At 34.4% G+C, this 18431-nt stretch overlaps 1 protein-coding gene across 2 annotated transcripts in view; it reads left to right on the top strand.

Annotated features, from left to right (window-relative positions):
* The window catches only part of Ccser1 (coiled-coil serine rich protein 1), a 1158948-nt gene that overhangs the window by 723291 nt on the left and 417226 nt on the right, over positions 1–18431 (top strand). For both annotated transcript variants that reach the window (XM_076566874.1, XM_076566875.1), the window contains exon 10: positions 14639–14683. In XM_076566874.1, the coding sequence (XP_076422989.1) occupies positions 14639–14683 (45 nt within the window). The remainder of the gene's footprint in view (positions 1–14638; positions 14684–18431) is intronic.

An 18431-nucleotide genomic window follows, 5' to 3' on the forward strand; every position in this document is an offset into this window, starting at 1 on the left:
TGCAACAGTTCTTCAATGTCCATCATCTCATCTGAAGTAGATTGATGCTGCCTGGAGATGATGTCTCCATTGTCATGAAAAGCCTTATGTTAATAAAACATCTTAAATACAATATTCTGTAGATCTTTGGAATGGTTGAAGTCTAGGCTATCTAAACTATATCTCTGTTTGACCTTGAAAACATATCTAACATGAGAACAAGTTTTATTGTATTAGGTAGATGGCTACTAACCTGCATTCCTTTATTATCCTAAACAGTTTGTTACTTTCAAGGACTAGGCATGTATATGACATTGTTAAATTAGCTGCATAGGTACAATACGTTATGAAAGAGTAGAAATGTATGCACAGTGTGTTCTAACAAAAAATAACCTTCAGTTTGTATTAATATATAAAAATACCTTAAACAAGAGTAGAAACATATGCACAGTATGTTCTAATAAAATTAACCTTAAATTTGCATCTGGGGTTGGGGATTTAGTTCAGTGGTAGAGCGTTTGCCTAGCAAGCCTGGGTTTGGTCCTCAGCTCTGAAAAAAAATTGCATCAATATATAAAAATACCTTAAACAAGAGTAGAAATGTGTGCACAGTATATTTTAAAAGATAGCCTTAAATTTGCATCAATATATAAAAATACATTAAACAAGAGCAGAAAGGTATGCACAGTATGATCTAACAAAAATAACCTTAAATTTGTATCAATATATAAAAATAGCTTTAACAAGCCAGGGAGTGGTGGCACACACCTTTAATCCCAGCACTTGGGAGGCAGAGCCAGGTGGATCTCTGTGAGTTCAAGGCCAACCTGGCCTACAGAACATGATCCAGGATAGGCACCAAAACTACACAAAGAAACCCTGTTTGGAAAAACAAAACAAACAAACAAAAAACCTTTAACAAGAGTAGAAACATATATACATTATAATAAAAATAACCTTAAATTTGTATCAATATACAAAAATCCATACTTGTATATGGAGTTTCTCTATGTCTTGGTAGCTACTCCCAAACAACCAACATGGAGATTTAATATTAATTATAAATGCTTGTCTGATAGCTCAGACTTATTACTAACTAGCTCTTACAACTATTATTATAACAATTATCCTGTTTCTATTCATCTACATCCTGCTGTGTGGTGTTACCCCTCTTTCATCTTACACCTTCTATTTCTTCTGCATATCTTGCTGGTGACTGCTCTGACTCTGCCCTTCTTCGCAGTGTCCTTAGTCTGGGTTTTCTGCCTAACCTTGTCCTGTCCAGCTATTGACAAGTCAGCTTCTTTATTAAACTATTCACAGTGCAATTTACACAGGGTACCGAAGGATTATTACACAGCAAACCCTCTCTGAACATTGAGAGTCAGTAACTATACTAAGAGGTTCTAGAAAATCTAAAAATACGATGAGCACGTAATTCTGACTTTTGATCAGAATCATAAGGGCTTTGAGTCAATTTATAGACTTATAACCTGCCTTTTCTGATTTGTGTGCATCAGTATAGAATGCAGAGGCTTCTAAAATTGGTGTTCCCCATACAATGTGAGGAAGGATACAATAAGTTGTCTTTATAAGTTGCAGTCTCTTGCTTTCAGATTTTTTTGCTAATCTCTCCTACTCCAAAATTACTGCAAACTCTTTACCAATGTTCATTTCCCATCCATAATGAGGCAATTTAAGCATTAGTAAAAGGTACCACAATTTCTGTGGGTCTCTTCTTGCTAATTGATGCAGTCTTAATTTTCCTTTCATAACAATTCAGAAAAATTTTCTACACTGATCTTTAATTTCTTACTCTGTTTGTGTTGTATAAATATCAATTCTAAGAAATTATCTCCTCTATGTATAAGAATTCCTATAGGAGAATTTGTATAAGATAAAATAACCAGAATATAGTCAAGCTCTACATCTAAATAATCTACATGTGCATCCTCTAATTACTTTTCTACCAAAGCAATTCTCTCTCAGCCTCAGTTGATAATTTTCTGGGACTATTTAACTGCTTATCACCTTTTAAGGTTTGAAACAAATCACTTAGTTCTTGGGTTGTCAATACAATTGTAGGCTATAGTCAGTTAATATCTCCCAGAAATTTTTGAAAATCATTAAGAGTTTGTAATTGATTTCTCCTGATTTGTGCTTTCTGTTGTTGAATTTTTCATTAACCCATTTTAAATCCGAGGTAATTAACAAAATCTCCTCTTTGCATTTTTTCAGGAGTAATTTGTAGTCTCCAACAAGGCAAATTTTTCTTTACTTCTTCAAATTTTTCTCTAAGTCATCTGCGTCTGAATTATCTAGTAAGATATCATCCATTTAATGGTAAATTATAGATTGAGGAAACTGATTACAAATTATTTACAATGACTGTTTTAGAAAATATTGACCCATAGTAGGGCTGTTTAACATTTCTTATGGAAGACCTTTCCAGTGATATCTTTTGTAAAGGTATAGTGAAAAAGCAGTCTTTTAAATCAATCACTATGATAGACCATCCTTTGGGTAATAGAGAAGGCAAGGGAATTCGAGGTTTTAAAGAGTCCATTGGCTGAATCACCTTATTGATAGCTCTTAGATCTGTTACCATTCTCCATTTTCCAGATTTATTTTTAATGACAAATATAGGAGAATTCTATGGACTGGTTGGTTTTTCAATATTATGCCTTTAGTTGCTTCTGTACCAGCTGTTCTAATGCCTATAAACTTTTGCTGGTGTCAAAGGCTATTGCTCAAGGCAGACAGGTTTGTCAGTTAACCATTTTAAAGGCAGGGCCATTGGTATCTTTGAAAGATCAACAGCTATTGTGTCCCACTTATGTACAACTTGAATGGTCAGTGAATCTTCTTTATAACGTCTTTTAATATTTCTTTTGGAAATATGTGTTAGTTTATGGTTTGTTTCTGAGACTGGACAAATGTTAATCTTGCTGTAACAAATCATGTCCCTTTAAATTCATTGCTATGTTAGCCACATATAACTTTAATGTTCTTCTCTATCCTTCTGGCCCTATAAACTCAACTCATTGAGCTTTGTTTTTACCTGAGATAAAGTTCCAATCCCTAGAAGCCGGACATTTATCTCCCAAAATCCATCGTGGAACTATATAGAGACCTAACTCCCTGCATTGTGATAGTTTCACTGACAATGACAGTGAAATGAGAGGCTGGCTATTGCTGAGTAGCATGACTGGTCAGAGAACACAGGCAGTGCACAGCCTGGTTAAGGGCAGCTAAAACTGCTTGCACATAGCTGGGAGCTGAGAGTGTGTAGTGGTCATAACAACAATAAAAGCCCAAGCAGGCATCAAGGCAGCTGATCTGGTGTGGCATCGGCTTGAGGAGGAGCTCCAGGGGAAGCACTGAGTTGGACACCAGATAATGCATTTATCATTTATCGAATTATTCTTTATCAATAAAAATTCAGGAGTTAGATATCAAGATAAGAGCCTGAATGATCAGAGAAATGGCAGAGAAGTGACCAATGACCTCCTATAACTGTTGTCTCTCCATCCAAAAGGGCCAAGACCCTCTCTAAGCTCTACCCTACAACTTCCTATCTTTCTATCTATACTCAATCTTCCCAAAGGTCTATGGTTAATTTTTGTCAGCTATTATCTCACCCTACCCTCTGATTCAAAGCAAATCTTGTTGTCATAATGTGATCAAGATATCACACAACAGAAAATAAATATTTTTAGATGCTCATGTGATAATTTCATTAACATAAAAACCAAAGAAATGGCCTAGAACTGCCATCACATAGATTTTCATCAAGTGATCCAGCCACTCTTTTCTTCACTGCAATAATATTAGAAGAAAAAAGTTGGTTGAATAAATTAGTATATCATGATATAGGTGATTGTGCCTAATTTACTATTTTTTCTGTAAAATATCGTTTGTAATATGCACACATCATATATAAATATAAAACCACAAAATAAGCTAACTATAATTATTAAATTATGTGATTCATGAGGTTAAGGACTGCAGTATGTTTTATTTACAGCTGTATTTCAGCTCTGAGGAGAGCATTTTATAAATAATGACATTTGGCCCATATTACCACTATGAAATGTGTCAAGAGATGACCCCTGGGGCTGGGGAGGTGGCTCAGATGTTAAGAACACTGGTTTCTCTTCCAGAAGACTTGGGTTCAATTCAGGCACCCACATAATGACTCACAACTATCTGGAACTTCAATTCCATGGGATCCAGCACCCTCTTCTGACCTCTGTGAGCACCTGTGATACATAGACATAAAGGCAGAAAAAAAAATTACATAAAATAAAAATAAACAAATTTCATGTAAAAGAAAATAAGAGTAGATACCCTTAATTTGTAGGAAAGCTCAGTGATTTTTTTCAAAATATTGATGAATATTCAATAAGATATAATCTGTAATAATCTGTGTTTGTGTACATGGTCATTTTTTTTTGACTCATTCCCAAAGACGGGGGGGGGGGGAGGACAAATAGATTTGGTATTCTATTGCTGGCCACAGAATGCAAATTACCTAGAGAGTAGAGTAGAATAACCACTCTAGACAATGAGACAGTTGCAAAACCTTATGATTTCCATGGATTCATCAAGTTCAAGGAATTCTGAGGAAATGCAGATATTGAGCCCTCTTCAAACACTAGTTACACCATAAAAGAAAAGAACTTCATAATGCAGGTTAATACAGTGAAGAAGAGTTTGAAACACAAAGAAAGGATGGGCAGACACTGGGATGCCCAGGCAGTCACATGGAAGCCAAGTTTAAAACCATCATTTTCCAGTCCTCTTGGATTTTCAATAGAGTCTACTTAGCAAGTGTTGACAAATTCAGTGTAAGAAACATATTAAATATGATTTAACTTTTATTAGATAAAATTGTATGAGATGTCATGATTTCTTAACTATCTGTACTCAATTTGTAATATAGACTTATTCTTTCTGCACTGAATATGTTTTTTTTCTTTAAATCATGATTTAAAATTAAAGTACAATAAATGTGATAGATTTCTATCTTCCACTTTCTGTAATTTTGGTGGAAATTATTCATTTGTATTTTGCATATCATAATTATTTGAATCTTGAAATAACTACTATCATCTTGACAGAAACAGGACACTCTTCAATCAAGAATTGTTTTCTAAGAGATAGTCTGAAATCAATAAAAGGTTTTTTGGCACCCTGATCAGCCTCTCTGCTGACGCAGCAATCCAAATTAGATCAAATCTGACTGAATTAGCAAAAGTTCCAGTTTAATGGGTAAAGCTTTCCTGGGTGATTCTCCAGCCACCACCACCACCACCTAGAGAGGAGATGGGGATGAGAGACTGGAAAACCATATGTCTGTTTTCTGGGATGCAGCTTTAAAAACCCTGTGGAAGTGGTCTTGAGCATCTCTGGGGGAGGAGACAGGTTTGGCAGCCTTTGAAGGTGGGTTTGGGCAAAGAGATGGGGGAAGGGAGTTGAGGTGGATCTTCCACCAGAACATTCCAGTCTCTATGGGTGTATGGATGCCAGGGTGCCAGAGGCTGAGGTGGAGCTTCCACCAGGACAATCAACTTCTTATTCATAAAGTTCTGTCCACAATTATCTTTAGATATTTCACAGAAAAATGTAATAGCACCTATTTGTTTTTCTAATTGTCGAATAAGATTTACATAACTGCTAAATCTTCTAAGTTATTAATAAAATTTTATGTATTTATTTTTATATTTGTAATGCTTGGAATTTCTAACTGCATATAATATAAGCTTTTTGACCTCTTTAAATACATAAACAATTTATAATGTGAATATTCAGGGGCTAGAGTGATGGCTCAGTGACTAAAATTAGCTCTTTTCAGAGGACCTACATTTAATTCCCAAAATCTTAATCTGGCCACTCAAAATCACCTGTAACACCAGCTCCAGGGTGTCTATGTCTCCTTCTAACTTCCATGTGCATACAGGAGCAAACATATTCTCTCTTAAACATGCATTCACATGAACAAAATAAAAATAAATATTTGAACATAAACATTTTATTCATTAAATACTGAACTACATACTTAGCTCAATTAGCACCTACCAAGCACTATTTGGCCATCTGTGATCATTCCAAAATTGACACAGCCAAGGATTTTTGCTTATGTGGCACTTGCAGATGACGCACAATCATAATAAACTTCTAGAGTACATTCGAATATTTTGTTGTCATGGAGGTGAAAAGGGCAGCAGACTTTAATACTAGATATAAATCAAAATAGGCTTCATCAAGAATATTGCAGTAAGGAAGACTAAGAAAACCGAGGTTGACAATACAGAACTAATACAAAAGAGATTGCAAGGGAATAATTTTAAAAATAAGAAAATGATCAGCTTTTACAATATTACATGCTACACTTTAGATGATGATAGTTACGCATGTAAACTCCCTGTCAGTTAGTTTTCCCACCATTGCTGTGCACTAGAGCAGTATGTGTTCATATATATATGTGTGTGTGTGTGTGTGTGTGTGTGTGTGTGTGTGTGTGTGTGTGTGTGTATTTATTAGTATGACACATATCTATATCCAATAGGATTACTTATTTTCTGACGTTTTCTTCAACTTCATGTTTAAGATTGTCAGGTAGAAGCTATTAGGAGCAACAGTACTCTGAGTGTCCATAATTCTAAATTGTTGATTAGTCTCATATCTGATGCAGAAAGACTCTTTTCCGGAAATGACCACCCCACTGAGAACACCAGAAATCCTAGAAGTAGTCCACTTCAGGAGAAACTTTACCACATGAAGTCTCCTAAAATAGAGTATCCAAGTCCCTGAGGCAGAAGAAATTTAAGTTCTGCAGTACCACAGTGAATACTGCCAGGATTCTGGGGACATGGACACATTGTACTAGTTTAATACTTTCATTAGCCTGGAGCAACCGTAATCACAAACTCTTTGAAATGTTATTTGTGCCCGTACAGTAACATTAATTTTCTTTTAATCTTTGTCTGCCTCAGGAAATATATCAATTGAATTTCACATTTCTTTCCAAGGAATCAAGGACTCTGAAAATACAAATTCATTTACCGTATATTTTCCCCACATTTCTTTCTAAATCCTGAATGAATTAAAACCCAATATTTTATTGTCTTGCATTTACTTCTTCAAAGTATAAAAATTACACTGTTTAGGTCAATTCTGTGAACTTTAATAAAATGAATTGGCTATTCAATTCACTTTTAAAAACATTTTTCTACTTCAAACAAGAAGCCCATCTTAAGCACACAGGTTGTTTTTGGAAGAAGTGTGTCTGAGTCACAAAGGGTATCTACAAACAGACACTCTGGGTTTAATATTCAAATCTCTTCCCTTTGACTTAAATCTTCTTGTACAATTTACCTAACCTTTTTACCTCAGTTTCTCAACATTAAAAAAGGTTAGACTTGACGGTGTCACTTACAATACAATAGAATGTAGTTGTGCAATGTGCTTTCCATAACACAAGTAATTTAGTTCATGGCATCATAAATATTTTCAAACTGTGCCCCTTTTACATTTGAAATTTTTTTGTGTGGCCTTCAATATATAGCATATGAAACACATGTGCTAATCAAATATTTACTGATAATAAATTATAAAAAAAATCTATTTTTAAAACAAGTGCATGTAAAATTACATGCATGTAATTTTACACTTTTTGAAAGATTAATGCAAATTTGCACACTAATGAGATGGGTTGTTTATTTAATTTTCCATAAAGAAATTTTGGATGAATACTTGATATTGGAGAGGTTTTAGATGTTTCCGAGTTTATCAAAATTTTGGTGTTATAATTGCCAACATTGCAAATAGCACTTCTCATGACTATGAAGAACAAAATGGCAGAACTGTGCTTAAGGCCATTCAAAACTTGGCATATATATTTTTTCAATATAAAACAAAATTAATTTAACAAACAATATTTTAAAATGAAATTTAAAACAGAGACATTAATATCAATTTAAAAATCAAGCATGTTGATATAATATAATTCAAATATAATCTAATTTGATACATACATGCAGAGTCATGATGATGGGCAATATTGAATGTATTTCCACAACTAATCCATTTTGTTACTTATAAGTGCAGAATGCTTTGTACAACCAATACAAGCATTGCAATATTTATTATGTGATAGCCCCCAATCTGAACCAATGTGTTTCAGGCAGCATGCACTGACATTGTGTGGTGTGACATCATTGGCAGAACAAAAGTGTGCTTGTTCAGAACCAAGGCTGTGGTGAACTAGCAATTGTGTGAGCAATTGCTGTGGAGAAAACTGCGTTCCTTACATGCTTGATTTTTATTTAATGTTTGGTCATTGCACTTTTAGACACCTTATGATGTTGTCACATGCCTCATGACCTGTACATTCTTATGTAATCTTATAAGGATTGCTACTTTAGTTTAGGAAGCTGAACTGGAGTTAGAAATCAATGCACAAAACAATCTTTGTCATTTACAAATGTATTCCTTTAGAAGAGTGCAGAGTTTTCAAAGACAGCGTGCACTTTCCATTTTCAAAATGACTTGATAGTAACTTAATAGTGAAGCCTTAAAGTACCTGAGAATAATGACATCTCTAATGTTGAAACAGGAGATGAAGAACAGTTTGAAACATTTGGTGTGGATTACAGATTTTAGGCACAGGTTAACAAAGTTGCAAATTATGACTAACATCGAAAGTAGATAGAACAGAAAGAAAAATAATTTTATAAATGTTGACATTGAGTGATTTTTGTCTTTAAACAACTTTTGAATCAAATTCTGATGAGCTGTTTAAATATTTAAGCACATGCTTTTTGAAATTTCTCTGAGACTTACATTGTCAACATTAAATAAGGAAAAGATCCAATATATTGACTGCAAGAATGATCAGGAAATCACACATTTAAACTATGCTTTTTAACTTTAAAAGAAGATAAGAGATTAGATGTAAGAGTGATTTCTTGAGGTTTTTGTGAGGGTAAGCAGCCATGAGAAAAGTTCTGAATTTCTAAGTTAATTCAACAAGCACATGAGGTGTCACGTACCTCAATACTGACACTCAGAAAATGAATCTCAAATAAGGATTAAGTTTTCATGTGTGCTTAAAGATTTTATTAGAAAAGTAAGTAAAATGTAACACAAAACACAAAGCCTACTAGTGAACAAACAAAGGAAAATACTGACATCCAAATTTTCAAAAGCTTGAATTCAGAGAACCACCAAGATGGACAGCTAAGGTATTAAGCCATGTTGAAATTACCTAACCCCTTAAGTACTTCCATCAGCGTCTCTGACAAGCCATGGTGTATAGAAATAGCTATCGGAAGCCTCTTAGGGGAACTCATGGACTCAACCTAAACTGAAACAAATGTGACATCTTTGAACTCCTGGAGATGTTTATTGATAATACAGAGGGTTAAGTATTGCTGTTATCCTTCAAGAGTGTACCCTTCTTCCCAAACATTAAATTTCTATTGACGAGTGTTTACTAAGGTGTGAGAAGCCAGGCACTGGGCACCTCCGATTCTTCTGGGTCATTCACCACAGCTGAGAAGTAAGATGAACAATATAATTATACAAAGCAGGGTGACTTTTATTCTAAAAAAGAAAAATAGTTTGAAAATAGATTATATTTAGTAAAATGTCATTTCGTTCCACCTTGTACAAGTTGACTGTATGAATAGAATTAATCCAGTTGGAACACTGAGTCAGTACAGTGATGTACAGAAAACACACAAAAAATGGTTACTTGAAAACTGTGGTAGAGTCACTCTTTCATTTGTACAATGCCAAGAGCAGTGGTATCTCAAACTACAAGTAAAGCTCAAAACACACTGTAGACAGTCGTGGGGCTGAGCATGGCACTGTGTTTCATGTAGATTATCGCAATTATGCTTAAAATTACAAATTTTAAAGCTGTGTAATTTGGAATATGTGGTCAAGAATGCTCCAAAAGTTACAGAGCATTTCAGACAAGATGCATGATAGATGTATTAGCCAGATTTTGTTAGACAAAGATAATTGCAAATCTGAACCCCAGTACCTGAGATTCAAATTCTGGAACTGCCACAAAGCATAAATCAGGTTCCTAGCTGCAAGCTTCTTTCTCTGTCCAATGGAGCTATTGAACCTCAAGCTATTGACAGCACCTGTGTCTCTGCTCTGCGCCTCATGGCCGAGACTAAATGTTAAAAAGTCATACAGTCATTATAAGCTTTTTAATAATAAATTTTTACTTCATCCCGTTAAATCATAACATTTTAAGTCTAAAAAAATCACACAATAATATCTTAAGTACTAAGAGCAAAATGTGTATTCCATACATCCACTCTGTATGTTTCTATATCAGAAAAATAAACCAACCAAGTCATAGATTCTGGATAGTATGTTTCCATCAATTTGGGTACTACAGACCTGATGAAATCTACATGGGATGATAGGAATTGCAAGAGGATTCTGACCATCATGAAGGGGATAGTGTCTCACAGGCCCAATTTTCTGACAGCTGACATCACACACCTACTCAACTATTCCACCCACTGACCCAATTGACCCCATACCCTAACAGTTGCAAGGGCCCATCCACAAATATCTGAGTACAGGGGAGATTTGGGTAAAAAGTTCTATTTTTTCAGTTAATAGCTTTTCCTACTTAGGCCTTGCTAAACCATCTTAATTTAGTACACAGCAGAACATTTGCTTCAGGGTAATTCTTCTCTCTACCTAAAATATTTATAATATTTTGGTTTGGTCTTGGGTGATTAATTTTGATCAATGCAAAGAGTTTATACTCTCTAGTGAGAAAATACATACACTGTGGGAAATATGTCTTGCCAAGTCACATTCCCTTGAGTGCTTTAAAATATAATTTACTTTAGACACACTAGATAGATATTATATCTATACTTTTGAAGAATATTGAAATAGATTTCAAATCAATTAGATTTCTCTGTTTGTATTAGTTTTATGAGCTAGATAATATGCACACAAATTTGAATATATACACATGAATAACTTGACTGCTGATGTTTTTATTTGTTTTTCTGAAAGCCCAACTGTCTCAGAGAATAGAGTGAAAATACATTAATTTTCTTCTAAATGAATTCATTGTGCTTCAGTGGAAATAATAAAACTCATAAGGAATGCCAAAAGTTTCCTCTTGTGTGGTAGGTAGATGGCAAGGAAGGAGACTGGATGTCTTTGACCTGAAAACACCACTTGTCTTAAATGTCACTGCTCAGCTAATTGAAGATTATGGGACTATCTCATGTTGGCACTAAAGTCTTTAAATGGGAATTTCCACATATATAATCTAACCTTCCCCATGGCCTGGAGAAAAGCAACTGGAAGGAAGTTGGTTGATTACTAGAGTATCATGAATGCTTGTATGACCAGTACTCTCGACAGCCTGGAGTTTCTTTTGGCTACGTCAGTGCAGTGTTTATGAGATCCTGTATATTAAATGGAGAGGACAGAGCTGAGTCTTAGGAACAGCAGGATTTAACACTGAAAACTAATTTAGATTCTTCCCTTTACTTTCATGCAAGCCACAGAGGAATTAGTTTGAATCAGCAGAAACTTAAATGTCTGCAAGAAGTAATTCTAGCTCTCTGAAGAGAAAATGTAGCATTCATAAAATAAAATTCACAATATTTGTCAGACAAAATGAATTACTGGAAAAGAGAGGAAATGGATAAGTGAGATTTACAGCCAGTAAGAAAATTCAGCCAATAGAAACAAAGCTGGAAATGACAAAGGACAAAGCAATCAAGTCACTGTTTTGTATAAAAGTAAGTGAAGGGTTTGAGAATGGGAAAAAACACATGATAATACCAATTATATATATAAAAATGTAAAATAAAACTGTTAACAAACTGTCACAGTTTAGTTAATGTAGATTAAAAGGCCTATAAACGTGTAGATACAACTATAGAAAACATGCAAAATGAAGAAACAGGGAAATAGAAACTATTTGACAAAATAAGGTATCAGCGGCAAATGGGACAAATAACAATTAACTTAAACCCCTGAAAAAGGTAGTCAGAAGGGTGAAGAACAGAAAGATTGAATTAAAAAACAGTACTTTACACCACAAAAAAATAAAAAAAAATCTGTCTCAAAAGGTAATTATTAAAATATCCTATGAGAAAAAAAAAATGTGTGCCAAAAATGTGACTTGTCTCCTTCCTTGTCTGTTCATGAATACTTCCTATATAATTTGCATTTTTCAAATGTAAGGAAAACCACAAGTATTTTTTATTCAAACTGGTCTTCTTTTAAACATACGTGTAATACTGATGATGAGACTGGAGAGTAGGTGATGAGTTGGAAGATGAAGAGAAATAAGCAGCATTGGCCTTTGTTGTGCATAGCTCACGTCTCATTTCACCTTCAAGATGAACAGGTGTGCTAGTTATGATGATTATCAACGTAAACTGCAAAGATTATGGTGAGAGAGATAATGAAATGTGTTGGAGGACAGACGCAGAATTTGGGAACTAGAGATGAAAACCACATCATCCTGAATTCAAACATGGCCCTGCATACTGCTTCCAGATACTAAAACGTGTGCAAATGAATCCACTTCGAGGTATTTTTATCCATAGCATCCATGTTTGAGAAGTGCTGTTTGGCTTTATATTCTTTCCTTGGGATTTCCTTGGAATTCAAACTTTTCAAAATATGTTCTGTGATTGGGGACACATCTCTGTTCAGAAGGCAGGCTAAAATTTACTTATCCATATTCTGTCAGTGGATTTTAGAATCTTTTGCAGAGTCAACAAAGTAATGTGTGTTCTGTGAAGGGGAGCAGGAGATTAAATAATATTTTCTTCTATAGCTTTACCAGAATAATTCAAGAAAGTAGTTTCATATATGTAGAAATGATATGTTGAAACATTACTGCATAATCTCCTAAGCGTAAATACTGATGTTCAAAGGAATAACAATATTTTAATCTCTGTAAATATGAAATATTTAAATTATTATAACATGATTGTTAATTAGCATCACAATAAAGAGTTAATGGTTCTTTGTTAAATTATGAAATGTGTAGCTAGAATATTTAAGCATAGCACATTATTTTCCCAAATTCATCTTTTTACCTGATATGTTGAAGACAATGCAAATTAATAACTCAAGTTATGGAACATTCAGAGTCTCATCAGAAATAGAGAAATACTATGACAAATTGAACTTCTTAATTTTGTTATGAAAAAAGTCCATGCTTTCCCACTATGTTAAATCAGCTAGAGAAATCAAAAAATATGTTTTGAATTTGTTAGTATAAATTTGTATCTATGTTTCTATTTTCTGTTAGTTTTTAATTCTGAAAAAAGTAACATGCATACATGCATATGTGTAATTTGGCTTCATGTGCGTCTGTGCACCACATTGCTACCTGGTGCCCATAGAGCCCAGAAGAGGACATCTAAACCCCTGGAACTGGAGTTATGGATTGTTGTGAGGCATCATATGGGTGCTAGTTATCAAACTCAGGTCTTCTATAAGAGCAGCCAGAATCATCTCTCCAGCCTCTGTTAACATATTTTTAATGGTATATAACATCTGTATCACTTTATTAGATAAAGTCTGAGGTTTTATATGTGCAGACAAATTATAATGATCAAGTCAAAACAATTACTATATATATATATATATATATATATCACTTCAAGAATTTATTATTGCTCTGTGATGAACATTTAAAATATACATATTGATAAAGAACATTATAAGTCCATATGTATATTTGCATATATGTATATGAAATCAGATAAAATTAAAGAATTAGTCTGAATTTTAAGACTATGTCAGCCCTTTTCAGGAAGGAGACCTTTATATGTCTTCCTTCTCCGACCTGGATGATGGTCATCACATATATTTAGCTTAGTCATCTGATCTTTGGGCACTATTTTATATATACATTCTTTTGTATTTCCAATATCTAATACAATGTATAAATCAAAGAACCATTTAATAAATAAACAAAATCTGTAAAATAAAGAGGAAAAGGAGAATGAAAGGAAGGAATCAGGATGAGAAAAGTGTGAAAAAAAGTGTTGTAGCATTGATGTGATTTCCGCCTCACATCTCCAGGATAAGCAACCACTACTAGGATAACTGTAGGCATTAACTATTGCATTTGGTTTTGATATTAAATCAGTCTTCTACTATACTCTCTTACTAATTTGCAATGATTCAATGAACATGGATTACAAATAACAATGGCATTGTGGATGATGGATGGATGGATGGATGGATGGATGGATGGATGGATGGAGGGAATAACAGATAGATAGGCAGATAGATATGGATGGATAGTTAGATAGGTAGGTAGACAGACAAACAGACAGACAGACAACATAGATGTGAGCGATCAGTAACCTTATTTCTCCATTTTGAGTCACAAGTATGTTTTTGCAATTATCTTGCTAAAATATAGATTAACCCTTCTTTTTTTTAAGCATAGTGTGTATTAAGGACTTGCATTTTCTTATTCTACTATGCAAAACAGACATAACACTAGAGAGCAAAGTCCTTTGTCAGGAACTAAATCCTGAGTACTTTTACTCACTATAGTGTTTTTTATGATCATTCGTTAATTCCTTGTGTGTAATTATGTATCATATATACTTTTTTCTTTCAGGGTTTAAGCTTGAAACGACTGGAGGCAGTACAAGGCGGGAGAGAGGTAAGAAAGCACAAAGGGAGGAGGAGAGGGAAGAGGAGAACATGGTAATGATGGCACAGCGATGGTGACTGAGGACATTTGTATTGTGAATACATGCATGTATATTTGTGAATATATATGTACACTCTATATATTTATATATGTATGTATGTATATTGCTCATATGTTCCCATACATTCCTGGGAAAGCAGAATTTGCACATTTAAGTAAATATATTATTTGTGCTTACTCCTCTGGAGTGGAAGAAAATGCAATCCATCTGGGTAAGGAATGTTTCTATTAAGGGTTTCTGCAGTAGGCCCTCAGAGGGTTCAGAAAAGTCTTTTAGAAAAAAACTTGGAATGTAGTATTTAAAATGTTTACTAGGAATTCACGGAACTCATGTCAGGCCAGGATGTGTTCTTAGATGGTGTGCAGTTGCTCTGGTCACACTAGAGTTTTTAGGTGTTCCTTAGTAGATGCTGGTTTCTTCAAATATTTTATCAAGCAGGGATACTCACAATAGCAGCAATATGACATCATATTAGGAATGCTCCATTTGTAGAAACTTTTTATTATTTTCTGTGACATTTATTAATCAAATTATTGGGGAAAGTGGAGGTGTTTTTCTCCTACAAAACAAGAAAATAATTCTTCCTCCTCCTATCACCTGTGGCTTCTTACTCTACAAATGGACTTCTTCCCAGTGAGTGGCATTCGCTCCTTACCTCACTATTCTAACTTACACTTGGGTATTTTCAGTATCTGACATTTCAGTTATCTTTATACTTGTTATTTAGAGTCTCTTTCTCTTTGTCTTCTGCTTTCCATCCAGAGGAATATTTTTTTTTCTCTTGGTGGCTCACATCAGAAAAATAGCTGATGAGGAAGAAATATAGATAAATTCTTTAGGTGTTTTTCATGATATAATAGATCAAGATTCCAGACACATAACTGATGCACATACAAACTGAGAAAAGAGAGAGGCAGCATACACCAATCTGCACAGACTCCTGCAAGGCAAAAATTTTAGTGCAAATAACGGGAAGTGTACACAAAACTCCAGCTGCTGGAAATACAAGTTATTTGTAGTTGATAACTGTAAAGAAGAGAAAAACAGCTTTGTCCATTGAGTGTCACTGGGTGTATGAACCATACTCCTACGAAAGCATTATCCCCAGTAGTAGTTGGCCAATACAAAGAATTCATGTATTTTGTAGGGTCTTTTTGTTTCAGTGGCATTTTTTTCACACTTCTTTTGGTGTTCACTTTGATTTTCATATTTTTCTTTTGAGAGAGAGAGACAGAGAGACAGAGACAGAAAACATGAACTTGGGTGGATAAAGAAGTGGAGAAGACCTGGGAGAATTTGAGCAGGGGGAAACAGTGATCTAAATATATTTATGAAAAAACAAATAAATAAAATATTGATACATAATAATGACCTCTCATTTCTTTTTATTAATTTTCTGTTCTAAAGGAGAAAAACAAAGGAACTTTACTGTTCATCAAACCATAATCAAATTCATCCTATAAATCAGGTAAATCTTACTAACAATCCAGTAGTGCTGAACCATTAAAAAAATTCTGTTTAATAGAAGGAAGCATAGGGACTGGATAGGTAGCTCAGCAGTTAAGAGCACTTACTGCTCTCCTGGAAGAACCAGGTTCAGTCCCCATCATCCACATGGCAGCTCACAATCATCTTTATCTCAGGAGATCAGCCTCCTCATCATTTTGTTCTCCACAGGCACTTCATGCACAGACGTACATACAGATTAAACACCCATACATATAAAACAGGTACATCAAAAAAAGAAGGATAAAGGCTTTTATAGCTTAAGTAACAATGTACTATTAATCGATACATGGACTTAAAATAAAACTTAAAAATCAGTGATATTATCAAAGACTCTCTTAATCTATGAAACTGTTGAAAAAGCAAGAATCAGATACTTGAAATTGAACACAAGTGAGCTGTTAAGACGTCTTTGCAGCTATCAGTACTTGGCTTTTCTCCCAGGATGACTGAGTGGGTGTATGGCTGCTAAGGAAGACCTACAAGACTCATAGGTGCAGCAATTACTTTTCCTCAGAAGTATTAAAATATGATGAGTCTCAGAGGACATCAATTACTTCCTAGGTCGCAGTTCACACTAAGCAGCATTGCAGCAGCTCCCCAACCCCTCTTTGATGCCACCAGGGACAAACAGTGTGGAGAAGAAAACAATAAACTCCTGTATCCATAGGGTACTATTACTGAGCCATGGCAAACATGGTCCATTTCATCCAGAAACATTACCTTTTAAAATTAATACTACTTTTAAAACATAGTATTTGGTCCTCACCAAAAAGAATTCTCGTTAAATTTTGTTTCTAATTTTCTCACTGCCTCCAATCTTGTTTTTATTATAAATACAATTTTATATAGGAAACATGTCAGTGGTATGCTTTAACTGAAAATATATGTTCTCAAAAGTATTTCATGGCTTATGGGAAAAATCTAATAATATGTATATACTATATATGCTATATACATATTATGTTTATGCATATATTTGTGAGAGAGAGGCCTTAAATTGGGGTCTCTAATAGGAAGATTTGATCATCAAATCAATGCTAGCTCAGTAATGACTTCTCCATTTGTTCCTTTATTTGCTCTGCACATAGAAACCAAATATTGGCAATTAAAATTCAAAACAACACCTTTATTTCCTGTTAGAGTTTCACTGGGTAATTTGAAGTCCTTCAACTTAATCTAATCACTCATGTTAGCTTTACCCATGACATTAAAAGCTGATCTGTCTTTTGGTAGCTAACTTCCGGGAAACTGAACATAATTAGGTAAAGTGTGTGGTGGAAGCCATTTTGTCAAGTCTCAGAGGTTGCTCATCTGCAAACAAAGATGCAATTACAGTTTCTCTAAATTAGGAGAGGTTACACAAGTCTCCCCGATTCATGCTGACTGTTCTACTATGTATACACATTACCAAGAAGTGCACTGTGTCTCTGAACAGTTAAATTTTAATATGTGTATTTTCAAAGCCATCCAAACAGTCTCAGAATTTCTTACTGTGAGCCCATCATGACTGATTAAGATTTAACTACAATGATGCTACTTAAGATGAATGACTTTGTCTTAGTTCAAATGACAGACACTCCCAATAGGCATTGATGGATGTAATACTAAAGACCTGTTGCCAAATATTTATAAGAAGGTTTAAGAAATGTCACTGAAAATGTTCTATTTACTTCTTGAGGTAATGGCAACAGCTTGAGCATGCACAGGAAATTGAAGCGAGCAGTAATGTACTATTTAGGTAACTGGCAAATCCTGTTGCAAAGCTGACAGCCAGGCAGAAATGCTAGGTTTTGATACCACTGTCCATGCAAAAACCTTTTTTCACTTCACAGGGAATAAGAGACACTTCCTTCTGGAGCCAAAAATGAGTGACCATGGCCCAGAAACACAGATTTAGGTTACCCCAAATTCTGTGTGCCAGCATGGTTTTTATTTTCAGGACGTTTTTATAGTGAAAGAATGAAGAAAGTAATAAAGAATCATACATCTATTTTATCTTGCTACTGGGTGATCTGAATTTAAAAAAAGAAAGAAAAGGAAAGAAAAAAACAAAACAACAACAAAAACTAGCCCATGGTTGACATAGTGATCACCAAGAAGAGGTTAAGCACGTGGTATACTGATAAGGTTAGTGGCAGAACTAGTCAAAATGTTCATTTTCTAGACTGAGGACACAGACTAGAGAAA

Source organism: Peromyscus maniculatus, chromosome 3 (assembly GCF_049852395.1).
Source record: "Peromyscus maniculatus bairdii isolate BWxNUB_F1_BW_parent chromosome 3, HU_Pman_BW_mat_3.1, whole genome shotgun sequence".
Classification (NCBI taxonomy): Eukaryota; Metazoa; Chordata; class Mammalia; order Rodentia; family Cricetidae; genus Peromyscus; species Peromyscus maniculatus.